The 23618-nt window shown below is 42.3% G+C and overlaps 1 protein-coding gene and 1 pseudogene across 2 annotated transcripts; one reads left to right on the forward strand and one right to left on the reverse strand.

Moving 5' to 3' along the window:
* The first annotated feature begins 1120 nt into the window (after positions 1 to 1120).
* On the forward strand, positions 1121 to 12595 carry MGARP (mitochondria localized glutamic acid rich protein). Of its 2 annotated transcripts, none has more exons than XM_072755209.1 (4): positions 1121 to 1265; positions 5453 to 5556; positions 9949 to 10042; positions 11785 to 12595. In XM_072755209.1, the coding sequence occupies exons 1-4, from the start codon at positions 1184 to 1186 to the stop codon at positions 12186 to 12188; spliced, it is 684 nt and encodes a 227-aa protein (XP_072611310.1). In that variant the 5' UTR covers positions 1121 to 1183; the 3' UTR covers positions 12189 to 12595. The 2 variants fall into 2 exon arrangements, with proteins under 2 accessions (XP_072611310.1, XP_072611308.1); XM_072755207.1 differs by lacking the exon at positions 1121 to 1265 and adding an exon at positions 1368 to 1489.
* Positions 12596 to 18929: 6334 nt separating this feature from the next.
* On the reverse strand, positions 18930 to 19000 carry LOC140598816 (U4 spliceosomal RNA; annotated as a pseudogene).
* Between the last annotated feature and the right edge of the window lie 4618 nt (positions 19001 to 23618).

The raw sequence follows: 23618 nt of genomic DNA on the forward strand, positions 1-23618 counted from the left end.
GGACATTCCTTCCTACCACCAAGCCATTTGCTAAAGGCGAGAATGTTGAAATGAGAATTAAAAGAGATAATAAAGGTGCAAGTGCTTTATAAACTATCAAGTTCCAAACACACAGGAGGGATTATTATAGGAGGAAACGTGCCTTCCAAAAATGAATCATTTAGAAATACTATAAGCGGGCAGCGTGGTGGCTTCAGCGGTTTAGTGCGGCCTTCAGCCCAGGTTGTGATCCTGGGGTCCAGGAATCGAGTCCCACGTGCGGCTCCCTGCATGGAGCCTGCTTCTCCCTCTGCCTGAGTCTCTGCCTCTCTCTCTCTATGTGTCTCATGATTAAATAAATAAAGTCTTAAAAAAAAAAAAAGAAATACCATAAGCATCAATTATTGGTTTCCATTTTGAATCATGACAAATTCTTGTAGCCACAACGAAGCTATAAATTAAAATCTGAAGTTACAAACTAATAATTCAGCGTTTTTAGTCCGTGTGGAGATCCTAAATTTCACAACCAGTGGAGGTATCTACAGCATTTTAGAAGTTTATAGTTAAAATTCTTCGTAACGGTGAATTGCCTAGAGATCCAAGTATTCCTGGGGCTTTGAATACTCCGAAACTTCCCGCTGCCCTTTCCACCTCTAGGAAGGCTAAGGGCTGGGTGACTTAATGGGTTCAGGAGGTGGCTCAGTGGTTGAGCGTCTGCCTCCGGCTCAGGTCGTGACCCCGGGGTCCCGGGATCGAGTCCCCGCGGGGAGCCTGCGTCTCCCTCTGCCTGGGCCTCTGCCTCTCTCTGTGTCTCAGGCATAAATAAATAAAATCTTAAAAAAAAAAAACACTCTCTCTCTTTCTATGTCTATCATAAGTAAATAAATAAATATTTTAAAAAGATAATAAAAAACCCCCAAACAAACAAAAAACGGGGTCAGGATTTCACCCGGCTGGTAAACCGCGTGTATGTCACGCGAATCGCGGAGCGCTTGCAGCGGGCGCCCCCGCCCCCATCCCCGCCCCGCCCCCCCCACCCCCACCCCCACCCCCACCCCCACCCCCACCCCCACCCCCACCCCACCCCGGGCGGCGCGGGGCTGGGCCGCGGCGGGCGCTCCTCCCCGGGGCGGGGCTCCCCGCTCCGGCTCCCGGGCCCGGCCCACGCGGCCCCGAGTGTGCAGCGCGGCGGGCGCGGGGCGCGATGTACCTCCGCAGGGCGGTCTCCCGGACGCTGGCGCTGCCCCTCAGGGCGCCCCCCGGGCCCGCGCCGCTGCGCAAGGACGGTGAGTGTCGCGCGGCCCTGGGACCTGCCGAGCGCGGCCGGGGCTGCGGGGGGGGGGGGGGGGCGAGCCCCGCGGGGGGCGCCCCGAAGGTCAGGAAGACCTCGGAAGCAGGGAGCCTCTCCCGCGCCCTTCGGAATCCCGGCCGGGCTTCCCGGGTCCGAATCCTGACCCGGGGCAAGCGAGTTAACCTCAGTTTCCTCATCTCTGAGATGGGGACAGCAGTGGTGAGTCGGAAGGAGTCACCATGCGGTTAAAGCGCTTAGAAGGGCGCCTGGCTGACGGCTGCGTAGCTTAGCACCTCTATGAGGTTAGGGACCAGGCGCTGCAGCTGCGGGAGGGCGGACGGCGGACGGCGGCTGGGGACGCGCATCGCGGCCAGGAGGGCGAGGGGCCCCGCGGGCCGCACAGACGTTAGGGACCAGGGGCTGCAGCTGCGGGAGGGCGGAGGGATGGACGGCGCGGGGGCGGGGGGGGGACGCGCATCGCGGCCAGGAGGGCGAGGGGCCCCGCGGGCCGCACAGACGTTAGGGACCAGGGGCTGCAGCTGCGGGAGGGCGGAGGGCGGCGGGGGGGGGGACGCGCATCGCGGCCAGGAGGGCGAGGGGCCCCGTGGGCCCACAGACGTCGGGTAAATGCCCCCGAGCGAGTGCAGCCGAGGCTCGTCCGGGGCTCGGGCAGCCGGGGCTCCACGGGCCTTCGAAGCCCCTTCCCTGGGGCTGCCCGGGAACCGGGAGCGGTCCCCGTTCCAGCGGCTGGGCCCCGCCGTCCCCGGACCTGCCACCCCTCCATCTGGGGCTGCCAGGGAAGAGGGGGGGGGGAAAGGTGCCCTAAAGGGGCGGCCGCGGGGCGAGCTGAGGCTTCCGAACTGAACCTCCAGGAGCGCGGTGCGGCCCGCGGGTGCGAGCGCGCGTGTCGGCCCCCCCGCCCCCCCCCCGCCCCCCCCGCCCCCCTCCGCCCCCCTCCACCCGGCCGCCCGCGGGTCTACCCTGGAGCCCCCCAGGACGCCGCCTGGGAAGGGCGCGCTCCTCCTGCGCGCTGCCTCCCTTCCGGAGGCCCCGGGTAGTTTAGCCCAGAGCGTGCATCCGAGCCGAGAGAGACAGAGAGACAGAGACAGAGAGACAGAGACAGAGACAGAGAGAAAGACAAAGAGAGACAGAGACGGGGAGAGATAGAGAGAGACAGAGACAGAGAGACAGAGACACACAGAGAGAGATACATATAGAGACAGAGAGACAGAGATATATATATAGAGAGAGACAGAGAGATGGAGACAGAGATAGAAACAGACAGAGAGATAAAGACAGAGAGAGACACACAGAGAGACCCAGAGAGAGAGAGACAGAGAGACAGAGACAGAGAAACACTCCTGCAGAAAATTCTGTGGACCTTTTTTCCCCTTTTCTTTTCACATTCATTAGGCCTGTGGTGGTGATGCTGGTGGTGGGCCAGAAGGAAGGTCTGTCCCGCTAGCTTTATTTTTCTCTTAAAACACCGGGAATAAGTTGCCTGGCAGGTCACAGAAGAAGGCATCTTCGTTTCCTTTGATCTCTGCGCGCAGTGAGTTAGAGCCAGGTTCTCGCAGGCGAAACAGGGAGAAGCGGTTGGTGCCGAACTGAACCCAGGCAGGTGACCAGGCGGTGGTGACTGGGGGGGTGGGGTGCGGAGAGAGGAGCGCCCGCCCCGACCGCCTGCACCGACCGCGACCTGGGGACCGGCCTGCACCCCCCCCACCTGACCCGACCCGCCTGCGCCCCCTGCCCCGCCCCCGCCCCGACCGCGGCCTGGGGACCCGCCTGCACCCACCCCCGACCTGGGGACCGGCCTGCATCCCCCACCTGACCCGACCGCGTCCTGGGGACCCGCCTGCACCCCCACCGCCACCCTCGTCAGGCGCAAACACACACACACACACCCCTATTGTAACGACGGTTTCAGAGGATTTCTTTCCCAACTTGGGATAAGGGGAAAGTAGGTTAAAAATCCTAAACCGGTGGGTAGCAGTTCGGGCTGTGGCAGCACTGATCTGTCCCTAATCCTCGTCTGATTGTTTTTCCTCGTAGCCCTGATTTGTGTAAGTAGTTTAAGAACCATTATTTACTGCAAACCCGGCTTCAGTCAGGGACGTTCATTGACCTTTTTCCTGGTACTTTCTCTGTTGATGAGAAATAAAACTTTCAGTTTTATCGAAGGGCAAGATGTTAGCTGTGCCTGGTCAAATTGTGTTTTCTGTGTTTTGCTTTTAAAAAGATGACTTTTTAATGAGTAAAGAATTTGGGTTTGTAATCGATCATTTGGAAGGGATGCAAAAAGGCAAAATAGAAGTCACCTGTAATCCTAAGTGAAAGCCGCCATCTACGTCCTAGTGTATATAATGCTCCAGACCTTTTTTCCTCTTGCATTTTATTCTTATGCACTTGGCTTCCACAAAGTGAGATAGCCCTGTACAGATTATTCTGCTATAGCTTTGCGTTTAATATATTGTAAATATTTTCTCATGTAAGTAAATATTCTTCTGCAAAATTTCAAATATCTAGTTCACATTGTATGGATATGCTCAAATTAAACTAATTAATCTTTATTTTTCATTTCATTGCTCTTTTAAATAACAGACATAAGTGTATTTGTGTTTGTCTTTACCTAAATCTCTGATGAGTTTTTTATTGCTTCCTACTTAAAATAATCTTTTTGATATCTAAGGCTGGTTGACAACTATGGAAGCTACATATTCCCTATTTAATAACAAATGTATTTTTAAACCAACAAAAGCCCCCCCCCACACACACACACACAAGTCAAAGCCATTACCTCTTATGCTGGTTTCTTTGGGTACATTTGTGGGGGAAAATTTTTTTTTGCAAGAGACGGTCATTTGTATCCAAACTAAAAACACATACAAGAAATCTCTCTAGTATTGCTACTACAAAGGTTTGTGATCAGTGTAAATGTCTTAATATTTGCCGTGTGCAAATCACAACTTCTTACTAATCCTCACACCCATACTCTGTGTCAGGCCACGTCCGATTTCTTTGCACTTTCCCCGTCACACGGCTCTCCTGCTCTTGCATGTACTGTGCCTTCTGCCTCCAGTGCAATTTCTCTTGCCTTATTTATCTGACAATCTCCTCTACTGTTCCTTCAAAACCCAGGTCACATCTCTTCAATTGTGACAGGTACCTTGAGCCAACTAGCTGAGATTTTTCACTGAATTTCCATGCTGTTGTTGCAACTTCTACTTACATCTGTTCCTGCATTCGTCCTACTGCATTGCAGTTATTTGTCTACAATTATTTGTCTGTAGCCTACTTGAGGCTAGGGACCCAGTATGTCTTGTTCACAGTTATATCCTTAATGATTCTAACATGCCAAGCACACAGGAGGTGCTCGGCTGTATTTAATGAATGAACAAATATATAAGTGCCTCTACTTTTTAATCTTTAAAATAAAGAATTTGAGCTGTATGAACTTTCAGTTATTTCTAGCTCTGAGTTTATCATAAAAATTTCACTTCCAGGGCATATGGTATAGGTAAGGTTTATATATTTAAATGTAATAATATAGCACTCTTATCTATTTCTATTAGTTTGTACAGAATTGTACTTCTATTTCAAACATGACCTTGTAACATTTGTCTTAAGCTTTTATCTACCCATATTTAGAGGCTTTTGTTAGAAAAAATAAGATTTCTGTCTACACTTGTATGTAGGTTTATAAATATAATGAATTTGTATTATAGATTTATAGAAATGTGTTGGATTTCAACATGTTTTATTTAACATGTAAGTTTTAAGTACAAATATATTTAATTCACTTTTTGGAAAAATAATCGTTTCCATTGAATCCTGTGGTGGAGTACATACAGCAAGTGGATTTCTTTTGCATCTTGTTTGACTGTTAAAATTGTTCAGTGCTTTTGTCATTTCTCCTTACCCACGCCTGCACTCCTTCCAAGAAAAGCATGATGCTAAGCATGAAGGTGACAGGTTTCATGAGCACTTGTCAAATTAGATTGGGAAAATGTCAAATGGAATTATTACCCTACCTTGTAATACTGTATTCCCTTAAGCCAAAAGTGCTTGATGTTAATAGATTCTAGGTTCACTGAAGGGGAAACGTTTTTTAAGATATAATTATTTTAAATAGTTTTGCTTAAGTGGTGGAGCTAACTGCGTTTCAACTTGTTTTCCTAGCATCTCTTCGCTGGATGACGTCTAACAAATTGCCTGGACCATCTGGATCAAATATGATCTATTATCTGGTTGTAGGTGTCACAGTCAGTGCTGGTGGATATTATGTAAGTGTTTAAATAACCATAATGTTCAGGAATTCATATATTTTACAACGTATGGTAAAACTCAAAGCATTGCTAAAGTCAGGACATGGGATTAATTAAATATATGAGATTATGGAGATTTTTTTAAAGTATAAATCAACATTTCTTATACATCATACACTGCCAAGTATGGGTGACTTTCAGTAAAAATGATGTTATTATAGGGACGTCCAGGTGGCTCAGCGGCTGAGCGTCTGCCTTTGGCTCAGGGTGTGATCCTGGAGTCCTGGGATCGAGTCCTGCACGGAGCTTCCTGCATGGAGCCTGCTTCTCCCTCTGCCTATGTCTCTGCCTCTCTTTCTCTCTGTGTCTCTCATGAATAAATAAATACAATCTTAAAAAAAAAAAGATGTTATTCTAAATACTAATAACACTAGTTGACATTTGAGTATCCATCTATCAAATGACAGACTTATGGCTCATTTAATAATTACACCAATTTTATTAGGTAGATACTATTATTAACATTTAACAAGAACTATTTGGAAAGATTAACTTAAATTAATAGACTATTTTTTTCTAGAGCATTTTACGTTTGCAGAAAAATGAGCAGAAAGTACAGAGTTTTCATACCTCCTCTCAGCACTCCCTCCATTAACAATCTTGTATCAGTGTGGTACATTTGTTACAACTGATGAATCAATATTTATACATTATTATTAACTAAAGTCTAAACATTAGTCTTGGTATTGTACATTCTATGGGTCTGGACAAATGTATAATGATATATCCATTATAGTATTATACAGAATAGTTTTACTGCCCTAAAAATTCTGTGTTATATCTATTCATTCTTTCCTCCCTGAATCTTTTTATTGTCTTCATAGTTTTTATTAATTTTATATATCTTTATATACCTTCATTATTTTACAAAGGTAATATTAATCCATACATTTTTTTAAAAATTCAAAATATACATGGAAAATTAAGTGTTTTCTTCCCTGGTCCCTTTACCCACTCCTCCCAGGTAATCACTGTAACACAAAGCTTTTGGAATCCCTGGGTGGCTCAGTGGTTTAGCGCCTGCCTTCAGGCCAGGGCGTGATCCTGGGGTCCCAGGATCGAATCCCACATCGGGCTCCCTGCATGGAGCCTGCTTCTCCCTCTGCCTGTGTCTCTACCTCTCTCTCTATGTCTCTCATGAATAGATAAATAAAATCTTTTAAAAAAAAGCTTTTGATGACATAATTTTGAACTTAAAATGATGGAATATTTGCGCACTAAATAAGATGAGTCTATTGAATCATTCATCATTTTGTCATAAACTTTTTTTTTAAGATTTTTAAAATTTATTCATGAGAGCCACAAAGAGAGAGGCAGAGACGCAAGCAGAGGGAGAGGCAGGCTCCCCACAGGGACCCTGATGCGGGACTCGATCCCAGGACACTGGGGTCATGCCCTGAGCCGAAGGCAGGCATTCAACCACTGAGCCACCCAGTGGCCCCTCATCTATCAGCTTTCACTCATACCTAGATTTGTTTCTTCTACCATCTTTCAACTGCCCAGGGCTACTGTTGTTGGATGTAGGCCATTGAAGAAACAGAGTGGACTAAGCCTTGTGATTATATGGGAAGCTGGAAGATGGAATTTCATCTGGAACTAACTGTACCCATAATTATGTTTATTAGTGCCAGACATGAACCGCTCCAGTCCACGAATTCTTTCTCCATCGTAAACTGGAAGGTTGTAAACTGACTGAGCTTTTCAGTCCTTTCTAGCCTTGTTCTCTCACAGTGGAAGTGGAGGTCGGACAAGGTGATACTCTCCAAGTCCCTTTCCACCTCTAGGAATATGTATTTTTACTCTTGAATAGTGGAAGCCTTAATTCCTAAGAATCTTAGGCTTTTGTCAGCAGGAAATACAGAATACGAGGCACTTGAAAACCTGTATTCAAGTCCCCTTCCTTGTCCTATACTAAAATAAGTGCTGTCCTAGATTTATCTGAATTGAATCCACAGATGCTCACTAGCCAGTTTTTCATTTCCAAGTAAAATCTTTTACTACGAGGACATCCTAGAATCTGGGAGAGGCACAGGTCACGTCAATTTTTTGAGGGTCTGAGCTATTTGTGGGATATTTTAAATACTAACATTTCATAAATAATATAATGAAATAATATCATTATCATTATATTATATATTATTATTATATTATAATACAATAATGTAATATAAATAATATCATTTGGAAAAAAACTCCAGAGTCTAGATTGGAGGCCTTCCAAAGGCCTCTTCCGGTAGGCCTTCTTTCCACCCTGCGTTTGACCATGTTAGATTTGGAAAAGGTAGGTTCTCTTGGCCACGGGGGTATGAATCAGTCTAATACCATCATCTCTTTGATTCTGTCTAAACTAGTCTTTCTTCTCACCTTGTGTTTTAGCCTCTTGAACAACAACAAAAAGGTAACATTCCTTGGGATGTCATTCATTGTTGGGCTGGTGATTTCAGTCAGGACTGTGAACCCCTACACGGGCTCAGCTCTGTGTACTGAGGACGGAGGGTGCCAAGTCAGCAGAGTGGCTTTATAAGCTATGAGGAGCTCCCACCCGACTAGAAGAGTAGTCCCTGCTCTTACTCAGAAACCATGACCATCACTCCTGCTGATCCTGTTTGCTCTGCCTGTTTCAAACCCCAATGGTTCACATCGGAATTCACCAAACCCTGTGGGATTTGATAGGGCCACTTCCATATCACTTCCACCCTTGAGGTTATAGATTTTCCATTTCCACAGTCTAATTTTAACATGCTATCAAATGGTTTGTGATTTGCAAAGCATAATTTTTATTTATTTTTATTTTTTTAAAGATTTTATTTATTTATTTATTTATTTATTTATTTATTTATTTATTTATTTATTTATGAGAGACACAGAGAGAGAGAGAGAGAGGCAGAGACACAGGCAGAGGGAGAAGCAGACTCCATGCAGGGAGCCCGATGTGGGACTCGATCCTGGGTCTCCAAGACTAGGCCCTGGGCTGAAGGCAGCACTAAACCGCTGAGCCACCCGGGCTGCCCACAAAGCATAATTTTTAATAGGTGCTTGGTCTTTCATTATGAGAAATTTTGAGAATACTATATACAAATATACAGATTCTGAAAATCTGTCATCCTACTACCGAGTGATAAATCACTACCAACGTTTCTTTAAAGCTGAGATAATACAAACAATATTATCTGACTAGTGGGATTTTCATTTTTGAAATATCATTGGCTAATATGAATACAGGCCAGAGACGACTACTTGAATATGAAATGAAAGGAAGCCTGCACGTTGGATCTATGCTTCAGATGGTGTTATTCCCAGTTCTGTTTCTGAAAATAACCATGGTCAGGTCATAGTGCTGCTTTTAAGGAATAACACCAGCTTACATAAGGAGTCTTCATGAGGGTCTACAAATAAGCTATTTTGGAAGACTTTTTTCATACTTTTTATTGTGGGACGATCGAGTTTCACATGCAGTGATAAGAGCTCATACCGAGAGGATCTCATATCCTCTTTGCCTCATTTCCCCCCGTGATTAACGTTCCTGAAAGCTCCAATACAATATCACACCAGGAAATGGACGTGGATAAAAATCCATTGTCCTTATTCAGATTTTACCACTTTTACATGCACATTGTGTGTATATGTGTGTGTATTTAGTTCTGGGCAAGTCGGTCACATGGAGATTCGTGTATTCACCACCACTGTGAAGATACAGGCTCCCTCGTGTAGCCCTTTATAATTGCCCTCAGTCTCTTTTTGCCCCTCCCCTCCCTTCTTCCTGGCCCTCACCACTAATCCGTTCTCTAGTTCTATCACTTTCCACTGCAACAATGCTACATAAATGGAATCATAAAGTACATAACCTTTTGAGACTGGCTTTTTCCCTTCAGCATACTTCCCTGGAGACTCAACCAAATGGTTATACCTGTATTGACAGCTCATTGCTTTCTAATCCTGAATACTGTTCCACGTGATGCGTGTACCAGTTTATTTAACCATTCACCTGCTGTTGGACACCCAGACAGATTCCTGCTTTTGGCTATTACAAATAAACAATCACGAACACTTGTATATGGGTTTTTGTGTGCACATCAGGCTCCATTTCTCGGGGATAAATGCCAAAATGTCTCTGCCTCTCTCTCTCCCTCTCCCTCTCTCTCTCTCTCTCTCTCTGTCTCTTATGAATAAGTAAATAAAATATTAAAATAAAAATAAAGTGTTCTGCTTCATAGCGAATGTTTCCAAAGGGGAAGCAGAAGAGTAGAGGGTGCGCATTGGTTTCTCTTCTTTGAATCATAGATACCTTTGAATTTGGCCTGATGAATCCTTGAACTCCAGAAATAACCTTAAGCACACATTTGTTTTCAGACTTATAAGATGGTCACATCAGAGCACGCCAAACCCACGGAACATATAACAAATTTGAAAGAAAAAACCAAAGCAGAGTTACATCCACCGCAAGGTAAAGTGAATTTATTATTTTTTTCCCTTGAGGCACTGACTTCCATCACCCTAGCCTAGCAATGGAACACTATTGGTTTTTGGCTTCTTTACCAACTTGATAGAATGGCTCTGGGCGGAAGTTCATTGAGAAAGGGAAAGCCCGACCAAAACCTAAAGAATATTGTTATGTTTTGGATGAGTGCATCAGATAAATGAGACGTTTTGTACTGCTGACCAGTGACTTTGAATTCTTTGTGTGGTGATGTTCCTTTTCCCCTACTCAGGCTTCCATTCATGCAGGCATAATTTTAGTATCTGTCTCTCTCAGCAGCTTCACCTTTCATTTCCCTCTTTTTTTTGAATCACAAAACTAATTTTCGTTTCAGTTTTGGGTGCCTACCCAAAGTACACTTGACATTAGGACAGTCAATCATGTCTTTTAAGTCCCTCAGGTGATCTGATTGATAAAATAGCAACTACTGGAACAGAAACTTTATATTTTCACTGTAATGTGTATTTTTTGCCTTAAACTGCTGCTTCAAATACTTTTTCTTCCGGGCAGCCCGGGTGGCTCAGCAGTTTAGCGCTGCCTTGGGTCCAGGACATGATCCTGGAGTCCCGGGATCAAGTCTCACATTGGGCTCCCTGCATGGAGCCTGCTTCTCCCTCTGCCTGGGTCTCTGCCTCTCTCTGTGTGTCTCTCTTTTTTTTCTCTGTGTGTCTTTCATTAATAAATAAAATCTTAAAAAAAAAAAGCTACTTATGAGCCAGTTTTAGCCTTTTAGTCATGACAACAGTAAGAAATGGAATATCATCAATAAACACCACTGAATACGATTATGAGAAGGCTGATTGTAATAATAATGAAATAACAGCATTTCCATAGCACTTCTTTGTTACTGGGGTGGGGAGGGACAGAAGGGAGAAAGAATCCCAAGCAGACTCCCTGCTGAGAGCGGTACCCCACAGGGGCTGGATCTCCAGATCCTGAAATCATGACCTGAGCCAAACTCAGGAGTCGGGTATTTAACCTACAAGTGACCCAGGCGCCCTGCACTTTTGGTTTTAAACCAAAATGATAAAAAATGTATGATAAATCGTACACATTATTTTAATCAACCCTCACAGTAGCTCTGTGAGGTAGATATTATCAATATCCTCATTTTACAGATGATAAAACTGAGGTTGAGACAGGATTATCTTCACGTTCCTTGTATTAAAATAAATAATATTTATTAAAAAAAATTTTTAAGGTTTATCAGGTTCAAAGGGTTTATGAAAAAGCAGGTCCCCATTTTCCCTCCCAGAGGCAGGCAATAATACCAGCTTCTCCGAAGCCTCCTGGAGAGAGTCTTTGCAAATAAAAACCACCTGGGTGGGGATCCCTGGGGGGCTCAGCGGTTTGGCGCCTGCCTTTGGCCCAGGGTGCGGTCCTGGAGTCCCGGGATCGAGTCCCGTGTTGGGCTCCCTGCATGGAGCCTGCTTCTCCCTCCTACTGTGTCTGCCTCTCTCTCTATGTCTATCATGAATAAATAAATAAACCTTAAAAAAAAAACCACCTGGGTATATCTTCCCTCCTCTTGCCCTAGCGCATATGGTGCCATACAATACACGTTGCTCCTTTTTTCACTTAAGAGGCCACCTTGAAGACCATGTCCTATCAGTACATACAGATTTGTCTCATTTTTAACAATGACTGTGCAGAGTTCCCCCGTATTCCCGTGCTGTTTAACACTTTGTTTAATGGACTAAATCTTAAAGGTGAAAAAGAGAACATTTTGGGAGCTGAGAAAGCAGGTTCTGAAGTCCATGCAGTATCGTTAGTGGAAGTTCCGGAGGTGGACGCAGAAGACGGTCCGGATGCTGCAGGTGCAGCCCCAGAGGCCTCGGCCTGTGCAGGTGACACGGAGGCCGCTGCGCTTAGGGCCGAGGGTACAAAGGCAGCGCTGGGCTCGGGCCCTGAAATGCCCCCCGAGGGTCACAGTGCAGCTTCGGATGAAGCTGTTGCCAGAAGTCACGATAAAGGGACAGCAGAGGGGGAAAGCTTTGGTGGAAATGCTGAACTAGAAGAAGAGAGTCCTCCGGTTGAATCAGAAGCCTGTGCAGGGGATGATTTACAGGAGGAAGCCCGCGCTGGTGCTGCCGCAGCCCCGGCCCAAGGCTGATCCCAGGCTGTTGACGCCTCAGCAGAAAAATGCCAGAGAGGGTCTGGTGGGTGCTTTTGTAGTTTCAGTAACCGTAGCTCTAAAACAGGCTTCTTTTCTAGAACGCTTTAATGTGCCTTGAAGATTTTTGGTGTCTACTGACAGATTTCAGGATTGAGAGACTTGAGATTTTGCACATCTGAATAGTTTCCTGCTGAGATCATATTCGGAGATCAGAGTATGCCGTTGGGGTAAAGAGCTTAAGGAATTCCATCTTTGCATTTGAGTTTTATGTTACAGGAATCGAGCTATCCATATAATCTGCATTCACTTTAATTTTGCTATTCCTGTACCTTACTTCAATGTATGTTAACCTAGATTCTCGAGTTTTGATTTGAACTCATTTAAATAAAATTGGAAAATCTTTAGTGCCTCTGTTTTTATTTGCTAATATTTATATGTATAAATAGTCTATAATATTAAAGATTATGTATAATATAATAAAATGTTATATTATGAATTGTAGATTACCGTACACACATATAGCTTCACATGAACAATCAAAGAAAACATATAATCTACAGAGAACTCTTAGTGGATGTCTTATGAAAGAAATATATTCATTAAAAACATAGGATGGGGGCAGCCCCGGTGGCGCAGCGGTTTGGCGCCGCCTGCAGCCCAGGGCATGATCCTGGAGACCCTGGATCGAGCCCCACGTCAGGCTCCCTGCATGGAGCCTGCTTCTCCCTCTGCCTGTGTCTCTGCCTCTCATTCTCTCTCTGTGTCTCTATAAATAAATAAATAAATAAATAAATAAAATCTTTAAAAAAAATAGGATGATGTGAAAAAAAAATCTACAGAGAACTCTGCATATACCTGTACATACCTGTTCTCCCGTCTGTATTACGTGGGAGGCTGTGCCAACACTTTTCATTTCAGTTCAAACAATATTTAGTGAGGATTTATACTTTGTGCCAGGAATCATTCATTCGTTCACATATTCAACAAATCCTAAGTGAGCACCTGTAATGGACTAGGCACTGTTTTAAGTGCTGAGGTTAAAAAAAAAAAGACAAAAATTCCTTCGCAGCTTATATTCTAGAAAATGATCAAATAATAAATAAGATACATAATAAAATTATACAGTATGCTAGATACTGATAGGTATTTTATTTTTAAAGATTTTTAAAATTTATTTATTTATGAGAGACACACAGAGAGGAAGAGAGGCAGAGACACAGGCAGAGAGAGAAGCAGGCTCCATGCAAGGAGCCGGACGTGGGACTCGATCCCAGGTCTCCAGGATCATGCCCTGGGCCGAAGGCGGCACTAAACCTCTGAGCCACCCGGGCTGCCCCCCGCCCCTTTTTTAAAGAAGGGGATGCTGTTTTGCCAAATAGTCTGTAAGATGAGGCGGAAACACTACCCAGTACCACACTTATGACTTCAACATACACACAAAAATACATTCTTTTCCACTGTTTTGCTTAGGATGGTTTCTGCTGCAAATAACAGAAATAAACTCAAAATGGGTTAAATGACAAAGACAGTTATTATCTCTCTAGGTACCAGAGATTGAGCTGCTCCAAGGTTGCTTTATCCTGTGGCTCAGTCATCAAGAATCAGGTTGTTTGTCTTATTCTGCTCTACTATCAAGAATGTCTTGGCTTTGTCCTTGGTAGGCTTTCTTCATAATCACAGGATGAATCACCACAATTCTAAGTATTTTATTCAGACACAATAATGTCCACCAGAAGTCTTTCAAAAAGAATTTCCTCGTCTTAAGTAAATAGTTTAAATGCATTTTTTTTCTTTTTAATATTTTATTGTGGAAATTTTCAAACAAAAGTAGTGAGGGCAGTATAAGGGAATCTTCACGTGCCCTACATCCCAATCACCAATTATCAATCTTGGCAAATACTATATTTTTAGTCCCACCCACTTATCTTCCACCACCTGGAATGTAAAATAATAATATGTATGTAAAATAATAATATGATAGCAATAATAATTCCTTCTATTACTAATTATCTAGTCAGTGATCCAATTTCTTCAACTGCCTCAAAGGGTTTTTCCCTCCTTCAGTTTGTTCTTTGAATTAGAACCCAATTGGGGATCCCTGGGTGGCGCAGCGGTTTAGCGCCTGCCTTTGGCCCAGGGCGCGATCCTGGAGACCCGGGATCGAATCCCACGTCAGGCTCCCAGTGCATGGAGCCTGCTTCTCTCTCTGCCTCTCTCTCTCTCTCTCTGTGTGACTATCATAAAAAAAAAAAAAAAGAATTAGAACCCAATTAAAGTCCACAAATTGAAGTTGGTCAGTATATGCTTATGTTCTTTTTTTTTTTTTTTAAGATTTTATTTATTTATTTATTTATTTATTTATTTATTTATTTTAGAGACAGAAAGAGCTGACCTGGGATAATGAGGATTAGAGGAGAAGGGAGGAGGGGGAAAAGAATCTTCAGCAGACTCCACACCGAGCTTGGGGTCTGTCATGGGGCTTAATCCCATGACCCTGGGATCATGACGTAACCTGAAATCAAGAATCCAATGCTTAACTAACTGAGCCACCCAGGCTCCCCTCCAAGAGGTCCCCTCCAAGATCCTTGTTAGTTCTTTAGTTGTCTATTTTTTAAGAAACTCTCTATGTACTAGAGATAACACACTTTTGTCTGATATAAATATTTTCCATGTTTGTTGTTCATCTTCTTACCATACTTATGGTGTTTTTGTAGCACGAGAGATTTTTTTGAATTTTTACATAATTAAACTGATCAATCTTTTCCACATTGTGAATTTTGAGCCATTGTTAGTGTGGTAGACTGGGGAAAAAAACAGTCACATATTCTTTCCGCGTACACTCCCGTGAAGTGTGCCTTTATATCTCTTCCCATCAAGAGATGGAGACTCTTGGGCACTTGGGTGGCTCAGTTGGTTAAGCATCTGCCTTCAGCTCAGTTCATAATCCCAGGTCCTAGGATCGAGTCCCACATTGAGTTTCCCGCTTTGCGGGAAGTCTGTATCTCTATCTCCCTTTGCCCCCCGCCCCCTCATGTTCTCTCTCTCTTTTTCTCTCAAACAAATAAATAAAAATACTCTTAAAAAGAGAGAAAGAGAGATGGAGACTATTGTTCCATCTTGGATTTGAGCTTCCATTGTATTTTGCTTTGATGGAATGCTGTGGAAGTGACTTTGTGAGAGTTCTCACTTTCTTGGAACCTGGAGACCAGGATGTGGGCTCCATGAGAATGAGAGACCTTATGGAGAGAGAGGCCCCATCTATAGCTAGCACTAACCCCACATATGTGAGTGAGGCCTCTTAGACCCTCCAGCTCCAGCGTCCTTGCCAGATGACTGCAACTGAGTGATCCCAGGCAAGACCAGAGAAGAACCATTCAGCTGAACATAGACCAGATTGCTGAGCCACAACATTACGAGTAAATAAGAGGGTTGTGTACTAAGCAAGGAAGGTGAGGGAGTGTAAGCAGCAATATGTAGTGAACATAATTAGGAAATAAAACGTAACTTTGAATTTGGTGCAGACTAGCTTTTGTATTGTCACCTGTCAACATTCCTCAACGGGGATGAAGAAAGAATGAGTTGTATTCTGCAGATCCAGAATTTGTCTGGCCAATTTTTGCCTTTTCTGAAAAAAATTTCTAGTACTAAATGCCACATGTGACTGCATACAGAAGGATTTTTTTTCCTTTTAAAATCCAGTATTTATTTAGAGATCATGCTACGATCTCTAAAGCAGCAGCTTTTAAGTCCAAAGCAACCTATATTTCACTAACCTTTTCTAGACTTTAACAAGAAATGTAATGAAAGTTTAACAGTATTTCATAAACAGCATTTTTATTATTAGACATTGGCTGATTTTTTAAAAATTAAAAATATATATTTTTAAAAAGTCAAAATGGGATATAGTGTGGGGCTTAGAATATGAAATCAATTACAAAGGATTAAAAATGGCAAAAAAAAAAAAAATGGCAGCAGAATCAGATAACCAAGTTCTGTTTGATGAAGACAGGGATATAAAGGAGGACTAAATTTATAAAAACACAATAGATGTTTTAATCAGTGACATGCCCCTGAAATTTAAACAGTTACTTTCACTATTGAAAGAAATGTATGGGTCAGTCTTGAATAATGTGAGCTAACTACTCTGTCCATTTTTTTAAAATGTGAATTTTCCAATGCAGTGTATTCCACAGCCAGCTTTTGAGTCAAAGCTGAATTCAGGGAAGATTAGTTTCTGAATGTGTTAGTAATTTCTGTGCCAAGTATTTGTCCTGTCAGATAACATCTGTTGACCAGAAGCAACACTGTCCATTACAATAAGGCACATTATATAATGTTTGTCCTCTGTTAAACACCTCTCTAAAGAAATTTCTAGAAAAAGATTTCTTTATTTTATTTAACTTTTGGGGCAATAATGGGAAGAATTTGGCCAGTTAAGTATTATTATTTTAATTTTTTAAAAAAAAATTTTTTATTTTTATTTATTATCTATGATAGTCACACACACAGAGAGAGAGAGAGAGAGAGAGAGAGAGAGGTGCAGAGACACAGGCAGAGGGAGAAGCAGGCTCCATGCACCGGGAGCCCAACGTGGGATTCGATCCCGTGTCTCCAGGATCGCGCCCTGGGCCAAAGGCAGGTGCCAAACCGCTGCGCCACCCAGGGATCCCTATTTTAATTTTTCACATAGATATATAATTTTAAATAGTCGTTGCCTAAAATAATAATTAATGTAAGAACTTATTTTCTGAGACTATTTCTTATGGATAGTGATTTCTGGGGGGGAAGAAGAGACTGAAGACAAAATTAGCTTTTTCCTTTACCAGATGAGAACATTGTGGACATTATTACTCCTATTTAAGATTAGAATCCCTTTTCACATATAAGAAATGCTTTCCTTCAGAATTAGGGAAAAAATGTTCCTTTGGAGTGGAAGATTCGTGGACTGTGGTTATATCTATTATGTCTCAAGCAGAAACCACATAGAATGACCAATTAAACTGATTTTTAAAAATATTTTATTTGAGAGAGAGATCAAGAGAAAGAGAGAGTGTGTGTGCAAATGCACGTATGAGCTGGAGGAGGGGCAGAGGGAGAGGGACAAGCTGACTCCACCCTGAGCATGGAGCAGAGCCCTATCCGGGGCTTGATCCCATGGCCCTGAGATCATGACCTGCCCCAAAGTCAGATGCTTAACCAACAGAGCCACCCAGGGACCTCTAAACTGATTTTTAAAATTCATCTTTCGAGCAGTATCTGGGTGGCTCAGTCAGTTGGGCGCCCAACTCTTGGTTCGTGCTCAGGTCATGATCTCAGGGCGATGAGATCGAGTCCCAAATGGGGCGCTGCGCTGAGTGTGAAGCCTGCTTAAGATTATCTCCCTCTTCCTCTCTCTCTGCCCCCACCCCCCGGCTTGTACACACTTTCTTTCTATCTTTAAAAAAAAGAAAGAAAATTCATTTTTTGATTAAGTGATAGTTGAATTAATCATGCAATGATTTTCTATTAATAGGATATTTATTAAACAAATTTTACAAAGACTTAACCCAGTTATTTTACTCATATAAAACTTTCTTTTTTTTAAAAAATATTTTATTTATTTGAGAGAGAGAGTGCAAGAGAGCACAAGCAGGGAGAGCAGCAGAGGGAGAGGGAGAAGCAACTCCTCACTGAGCAGAGGGCCGATGTTCAGCCAACTGAGCTGAACTGAGCCAGGCACCCCATATAAAATTTTCAATAAGGAAAATCTAACATTCTTCAAAAGAACTCAAATGGTAGAGAATATTCTGGAACTAAGCTCTTTTGCATTTACTACCATCACACCTCTCACTCCCCCCGGTCCTCTCTATCCCCATACCGGCTGCAAAATGTTACCTTAGCTCAGTTCCTCACCTGTGGCTGCTTGGCGAGTCTCCCTACCATTCCACTGACAGAGTTAGCCTTCGAAAAACATGCGTTGAACATGTTGCCTCCCAGTTTAAAGCTTTTCACTAGCCCACCAATATCCAGTTGAGGACATTTAAATTCGTCACCATTCTACAGTCAAAATTCTTACTCTATAGTGTGACACAAAGCACACCTGTTCAACCTCTCTCCATTTTTATTTTCTGTCCTTGCTCCTATTTTCCTGCAGCCTCCAGCCACTTTTCCTTACCCAGGATCCAAAAGGCCTAAACGATGAAACAGTGTCATTACTTGAACTTGTCATCCTGTGTTATGCCTCAAAGATGGGTGCATGTAGTTTCCTCCACCCGGGAAGACACTCCCAACTCTCAACTGGCTCCACTGCTTTCTGGTTACTCAGCTCCAGCACCATCTGCTTCGCAACACCTTTCCTCACTGGGCTGTGCTGAACCTTTCACACCTTCCTTTGTGTCATTCTGTACCTTCTCTATCATTGCTTCTATTGTTCTGTTTTTTAATTGCTTATTTCTATTTTAGAGTCTCCATATAGAATGGGAGTTGCCAAAGAACACCATATTAGGGGCCTCAATAAATATTTGTTGAATGAAATTATGAGGTTCAGGAGAGAATTGACCTCTACCAACTGCTGATATTTGGCCATTTTGACCTACAAAACCAGCAACTCCCTTCTCTTTTTAAATTCACTTAGTTACTTGAGAGAGAGGAGAGCAAGGGGAGAGGCAGGGGGAAAGCAGACTCCTTGCTAAGTGTGGACCCCGAGGCGGGGCTTGATCCCAAGACCCTGAGATCACGATTTGAGCCAAAATCAAGAGCCTGATTCCAATTAGCAATAATCGGGCCTCGGATAAACCTCACTGGCTACGAGCCTGCCACTGTGCAAAGCAAAGAGCCCAATTCCAAACGAGCCACCCAAGTGCCCCCTAAAACAGCAATTTCCTAAATACGTTCCATGAGGTAAATCTTGAGAAAAGTTCAGATGGTTATTTCACTAAAGTATTTACAGCTTCTAAGGTAAATACGAATTTTGTCAGATTGTATAGAAACCCGAACGGAGATAGTCTCAAATGCAAATGTCATTTCTTTACGTAAAGAAATCAGCCTATATATTTCTTCTCATAGTACAAAGCCCATTCGTTATTCTAATGGAATTTTCATTTCATTTGTATTTTTTCCCCCAAAGCCTTACATTCATAGATATCTTGCAGAGGTTTCTACGTAGACCATTTCCCATCATATCTTTGTAAATAGTCCAGAGAGAATGAGCATAGGGGTTTGGTTCAACGGTGCTCTGGGAAGCCTTTTCAGCTCCAGGACAAGCATCACCACATTAATCAATTTACATGAGAACTGTGGCTGCAGGCAGATTCCAGTGCAATTCATGTGCCACCTCACATTATTTTAGCTTCACTGTTCCTGAAGAGATTGTTTCCCAAGTATTTAGACATGACTCTTCTTGACAATGACTGGCTTCCTCCTAAGCTGAAAGCTGAACAGAAATACCCAGAAGTATCTTCGCATTATTCCTTAAAAATCATTCAAAAATCAAATCAATATAATGAAACTGACATAAAAGTTTATATATAAATTCTTGCAGACATTTCTTGTGCAATGATAACACACTTAAAACAATTTACCCGTGAACATAGCAGTAATGAAGCAGTGTTCCCAGTACCACCTTAACTCTTTTTTCCCCTATTGGCTATTTTGGTTACAGTAATATTTTCTGCTTCTCTCTAAAAGTCAATTTCCTGTTTCCTCCTAACCCAGGATTAATTGGAAGCAGAATTTCTCATATTCTTGTCAGTGCGCACAGTTGGCCATCATCCGGACTGTGTGGAATGTCATCATGTGGATGAGTCCAATTCCCTTTGTTTGTGACCTTACATAAATATGTGGCTAAAAATATATGTTTAAAACATGGAGAATATTGAGTGTCTGGGAACTTATTCTACTAGATATAAAGAGCTGTAAAGCTATAGGAATTAAGATGGTGAGGTGAATGGATAAACAGCCAATGGAAAAGAATAGGGAGCTGAGAAACAAGCCTATGCATAGATGGAAAGGAGAATTATGATTGATTAGAAACCAGTGAGGGGGGCCTGGCTGGCTCAGCTGGTGGAGCATGCAACTCTTGATCTCGGGGTTGTGAGTTTGAGCCCCACATAGGGTGTGGAGATTACTTTAAAAAAATCTTTTTAAAAAAATTGTATTTATTTATTCATGAGACACACAGAGAGGCAGAGACACAGGCAGAGGGAGAAGCAGGCTCCCTGCGGGATCCCAGGATCATGCCCTGAGCCAAAGGCAGATGCTCAACCATTGAGCCACCCAGATGCCCACTTTAAAAAAAAAAAAAATCTTAAAAAAAAAATAAAAAGAAATCAGTGAGGCAATAATGAACTCTTTAGTAAGTGGTGCAAGGATTATTGGGTATCCAAATGGAAAAATAAAACAAAATTAACCCATTACATTATAATACACAATCAAAAAATTGCAATAACAAATTTGAAGTGAAAAGAAAAAATTTAACATTTTTGGAAGAAAATATTTCTTTAACTTTAGAACAGGGAAGGATACCTCAGACACAAAATTGCAAAACAGGATAAAAAGACTGATTAATTTGGGGTTCCTGGCTGGCTCAGTTGGTAAAAGCATGTGACTCTTATTGGAGAAGGACGAACATTGTATGTTCTCATTCATTTGGGGAATATAAATAATAGTGAAAGGGAATAAAAGGGAAGGGAGAAGAAATGGGTAGGAAATATCAGAAAGGGAGACAGAATATAAAGACTCCTAACTCTGGGAAACGAACTAGGGGTGGTGGAAGGGGAGGAGGGTGGGGGGTGGGGGTGACTGGGTGGCGGGCACTGAGGGGGGCACTTGATGGGATGAGCACTGGGTGTTATTATGTATGTTGGCAAATTGAACACCAATAAAAAAATTATTATTAAAAAAAAAAGCATGTGACTCTTGATCTCGTGGTCATGAATTCAGGCACCACGTTGGCCCCAACATGAATTCAGGCCCCACACTACTTTTTTTTTTTTCAAGATTTTATTTATTTATTCATAAGAGACAGAGAGAGAGAGGGGGGGGGGGCAGAGACACAGGCAAAAGGAGAAGCAAGCTCCATGCAATGAGCCTGATGTGGGACTCGATCCCGGGACTCCAGGATCACACCCTAGGCGGAAGGCAGGCGCTAAACTGCTGAGCTACCCAGGGATTCCCCCCACACTACTTTTTAAAAAAAATCTAAAAAAATCTGAAAATTAAAAAAAAGAAAATGAAAAAATAATTTATGATTTGTTGATACAGTTTTATCCTGGAAAATTGAGATTCTGTGTGGATATTAAAATTAATCTGTTTGAGTCACTTATTTACTATTCTAGGAAAACAACTTATTTATAAAGAGGGCTATCCCTATATCGTATATATATATGTATATAGGTAGATATATTAATAAGAAAATTTTATTTTACATTATCAGTGAGGTGATAGTTGGTTAAATATGACAAAATCATTGAAAAAATCAGCCTCCTATGCAAACATAGTTTATAATTTAAAGTGAACAAACTTTAGTTCTCTACACCTCATATTTTAACCAACGCAATTACCTATTAAAATAAAACTTTAAATGTTACAGAAAAGGTGGTTTCTGGGTTGGTATTTTTTTCTTGCCATTTTCAATAAACAAACTTAGAAAAGCCATTTTCTATTGTCAGGACAGAAAAAGATACATGATTTCTTTGAATTTTTGGTAACTGATATGCAAATATAATATTCACCCTTATATTTCTTTCTAAATAAAAGATAATTGTGCTTGAAGTTCTCAAAATCACTTGTTTCAATAGCTTATTCATATTTTCCATTAAGTGCTATTGAAATTTGGGACCTAGGGGCACCTGGGTGGCTCTGTTGGCAAAGTGTTGGAGTTTTGATTTTGGCAAAAGTCACGATCTGGGAGTTCTGAGATTGAGCCCCAAATCAGGGTCCACTTCAGGTTTCGCACTGCTTGGGAAGCCTGCTTGGGATTCTCTCTCTCTTTCTCTCTCTCTGTGCCCCCTTGCCCACATACATTCACTTTTTCTCTTTCTCTCTAAATAAATAAATAAATACTCTTAAAAAAAAAAAGAAATTTAGGGCCTGTTATTTCAAGTTTTCTCGTGATCAACAATGAATTAAAAAAATTGAAGGTTTATATATTTGTATTTGTATAAGCAGAAAAGCAGTGGGGGAGTCAAGAATGGGAACAGTAGGGAAGCCTAGGCGGCTCAGTGGTTGAGCGTCTGCCTCTGGCTCAAGTTGTGATCCCGGGTCCTGGGGTTAAGTCCTGCATCAGGCTCCCTGCAGGTAGTCTGCTTCTCCCTCTGCCTGTGTCTCTACCTCTCGTGTGTCATGAATAAATAAAATCCTAAAAAAAAAAAAAAAAAAAGAATGGGAACAGTATATAACAGTGAAAATGAAGAAAATGGAATTACTTGTATCAATATGGATAAATCTCAAAAATACGTTGAGTGGAAAATGCAAGTGGTACGTAGCGTATGATACCATATACTTAAAAATAAGAAAAACATTGTTAATTATAGATACCTATGTATAAAAGTATGAATTTATGCATACACATGATGCATGTAATTTTAGAATAATGGTTACCTCTGAGGTGGGAGGGAGAGGAGTGAAATAGGAAAAAGACATATAGGAGAATTTTATATTTTTATTGCTTGATGACTTTAAAAAGATGGAAAGCAAAAATGGCAAAATGTTATACTTCAAAGCAAGTTAGTGGGTAGATGTGTATTCATCATACTTTTTGCCGTCCTTTTTTTATATGTTTGAAATATTTTGAAATCAAAATGCTAGATAAGAGGAAGAAAACCTCACTGCTTTGTGTTCAACACTGCACTTTATCAAAGAACATAGAGGCACTTGGGTGGCTCAGTCGGTTAATCAACTCACTTTAGATTTTGGCTCAGGTCATGATCTCAGGGTCTTGGGGTTCAGCCCTGTGCTGAGCTTGGTGCTCAGCAGGGAGTTGGCCTGAGATTCTCTCTCTCCCTCTGCCCTACCCTCTGCTTGCATGGGCATGAGCTCTCTCTCTATCTCTCTGTCTCTCAAATAAATCAATTTTTTTTAGAAAAGGAAGAAAGGAAAAAGAATACTTGGGGCATAGAGCACTATCATGAGCTTGGAAGCCTATGTTTTATAGTCCTTGAGCATCAAACTGTGTGGCCTTGAATAAATCTTACATCCTCCCTGGACCTTGGTTTCCTAACCTGTTAAATGAGAAGATTGAACTAGAATGTCCTCTAGGTTTCCTCTGAATCTAAAAAAGTTGACATCACTGTACCTATGAGAATGGTTGGGAGAAAGACTCCTTGATGTCACAGGGGCCTGTTCTGAAGCTAAATGGCTGCCCGGAGACTGAAAACTTCTAGGCATATCCTGTCTTACAGCAGATGTGGCGTCTGAGCCAAGGACCGTGTAGTATTACAGTGTCCGTGA

Source organism: Vulpes vulpes, chromosome 4, assembly GCF_048418805.1.
Source record: "Vulpes vulpes isolate BD-2025 chromosome 4, VulVul3, whole genome shotgun sequence".
Classification (NCBI taxonomy): Eukaryota; Metazoa; Chordata; class Mammalia; order Carnivora; family Canidae; genus Vulpes; species Vulpes vulpes.

Excerpts from the sequence above, each read along its gene's own strand:
- MGARP (XM_072755209.1), top strand. The coding sequence starts at position 1,184 with ATGTACCTCCGCAGGGCGGTCTCCCGGACGCTGGCGCTGCCCCTCAGG. Across the intron at positions 1,266-5,452 it reads CGCGCCGCTGCGCAAGGACG|CATCTCTTCGCTGGATGACG; the intron begins GTGAGTGTCGCG and ends TTGTTTTCCTAG. Across the intron at positions 10,043-11,784 it reads AGAGTTACATCCACCGCAAG|GTGAAAAAGAGAACATTTTG; the intron begins GTAAAGTGAATT and ends TAAATCTTAAAG.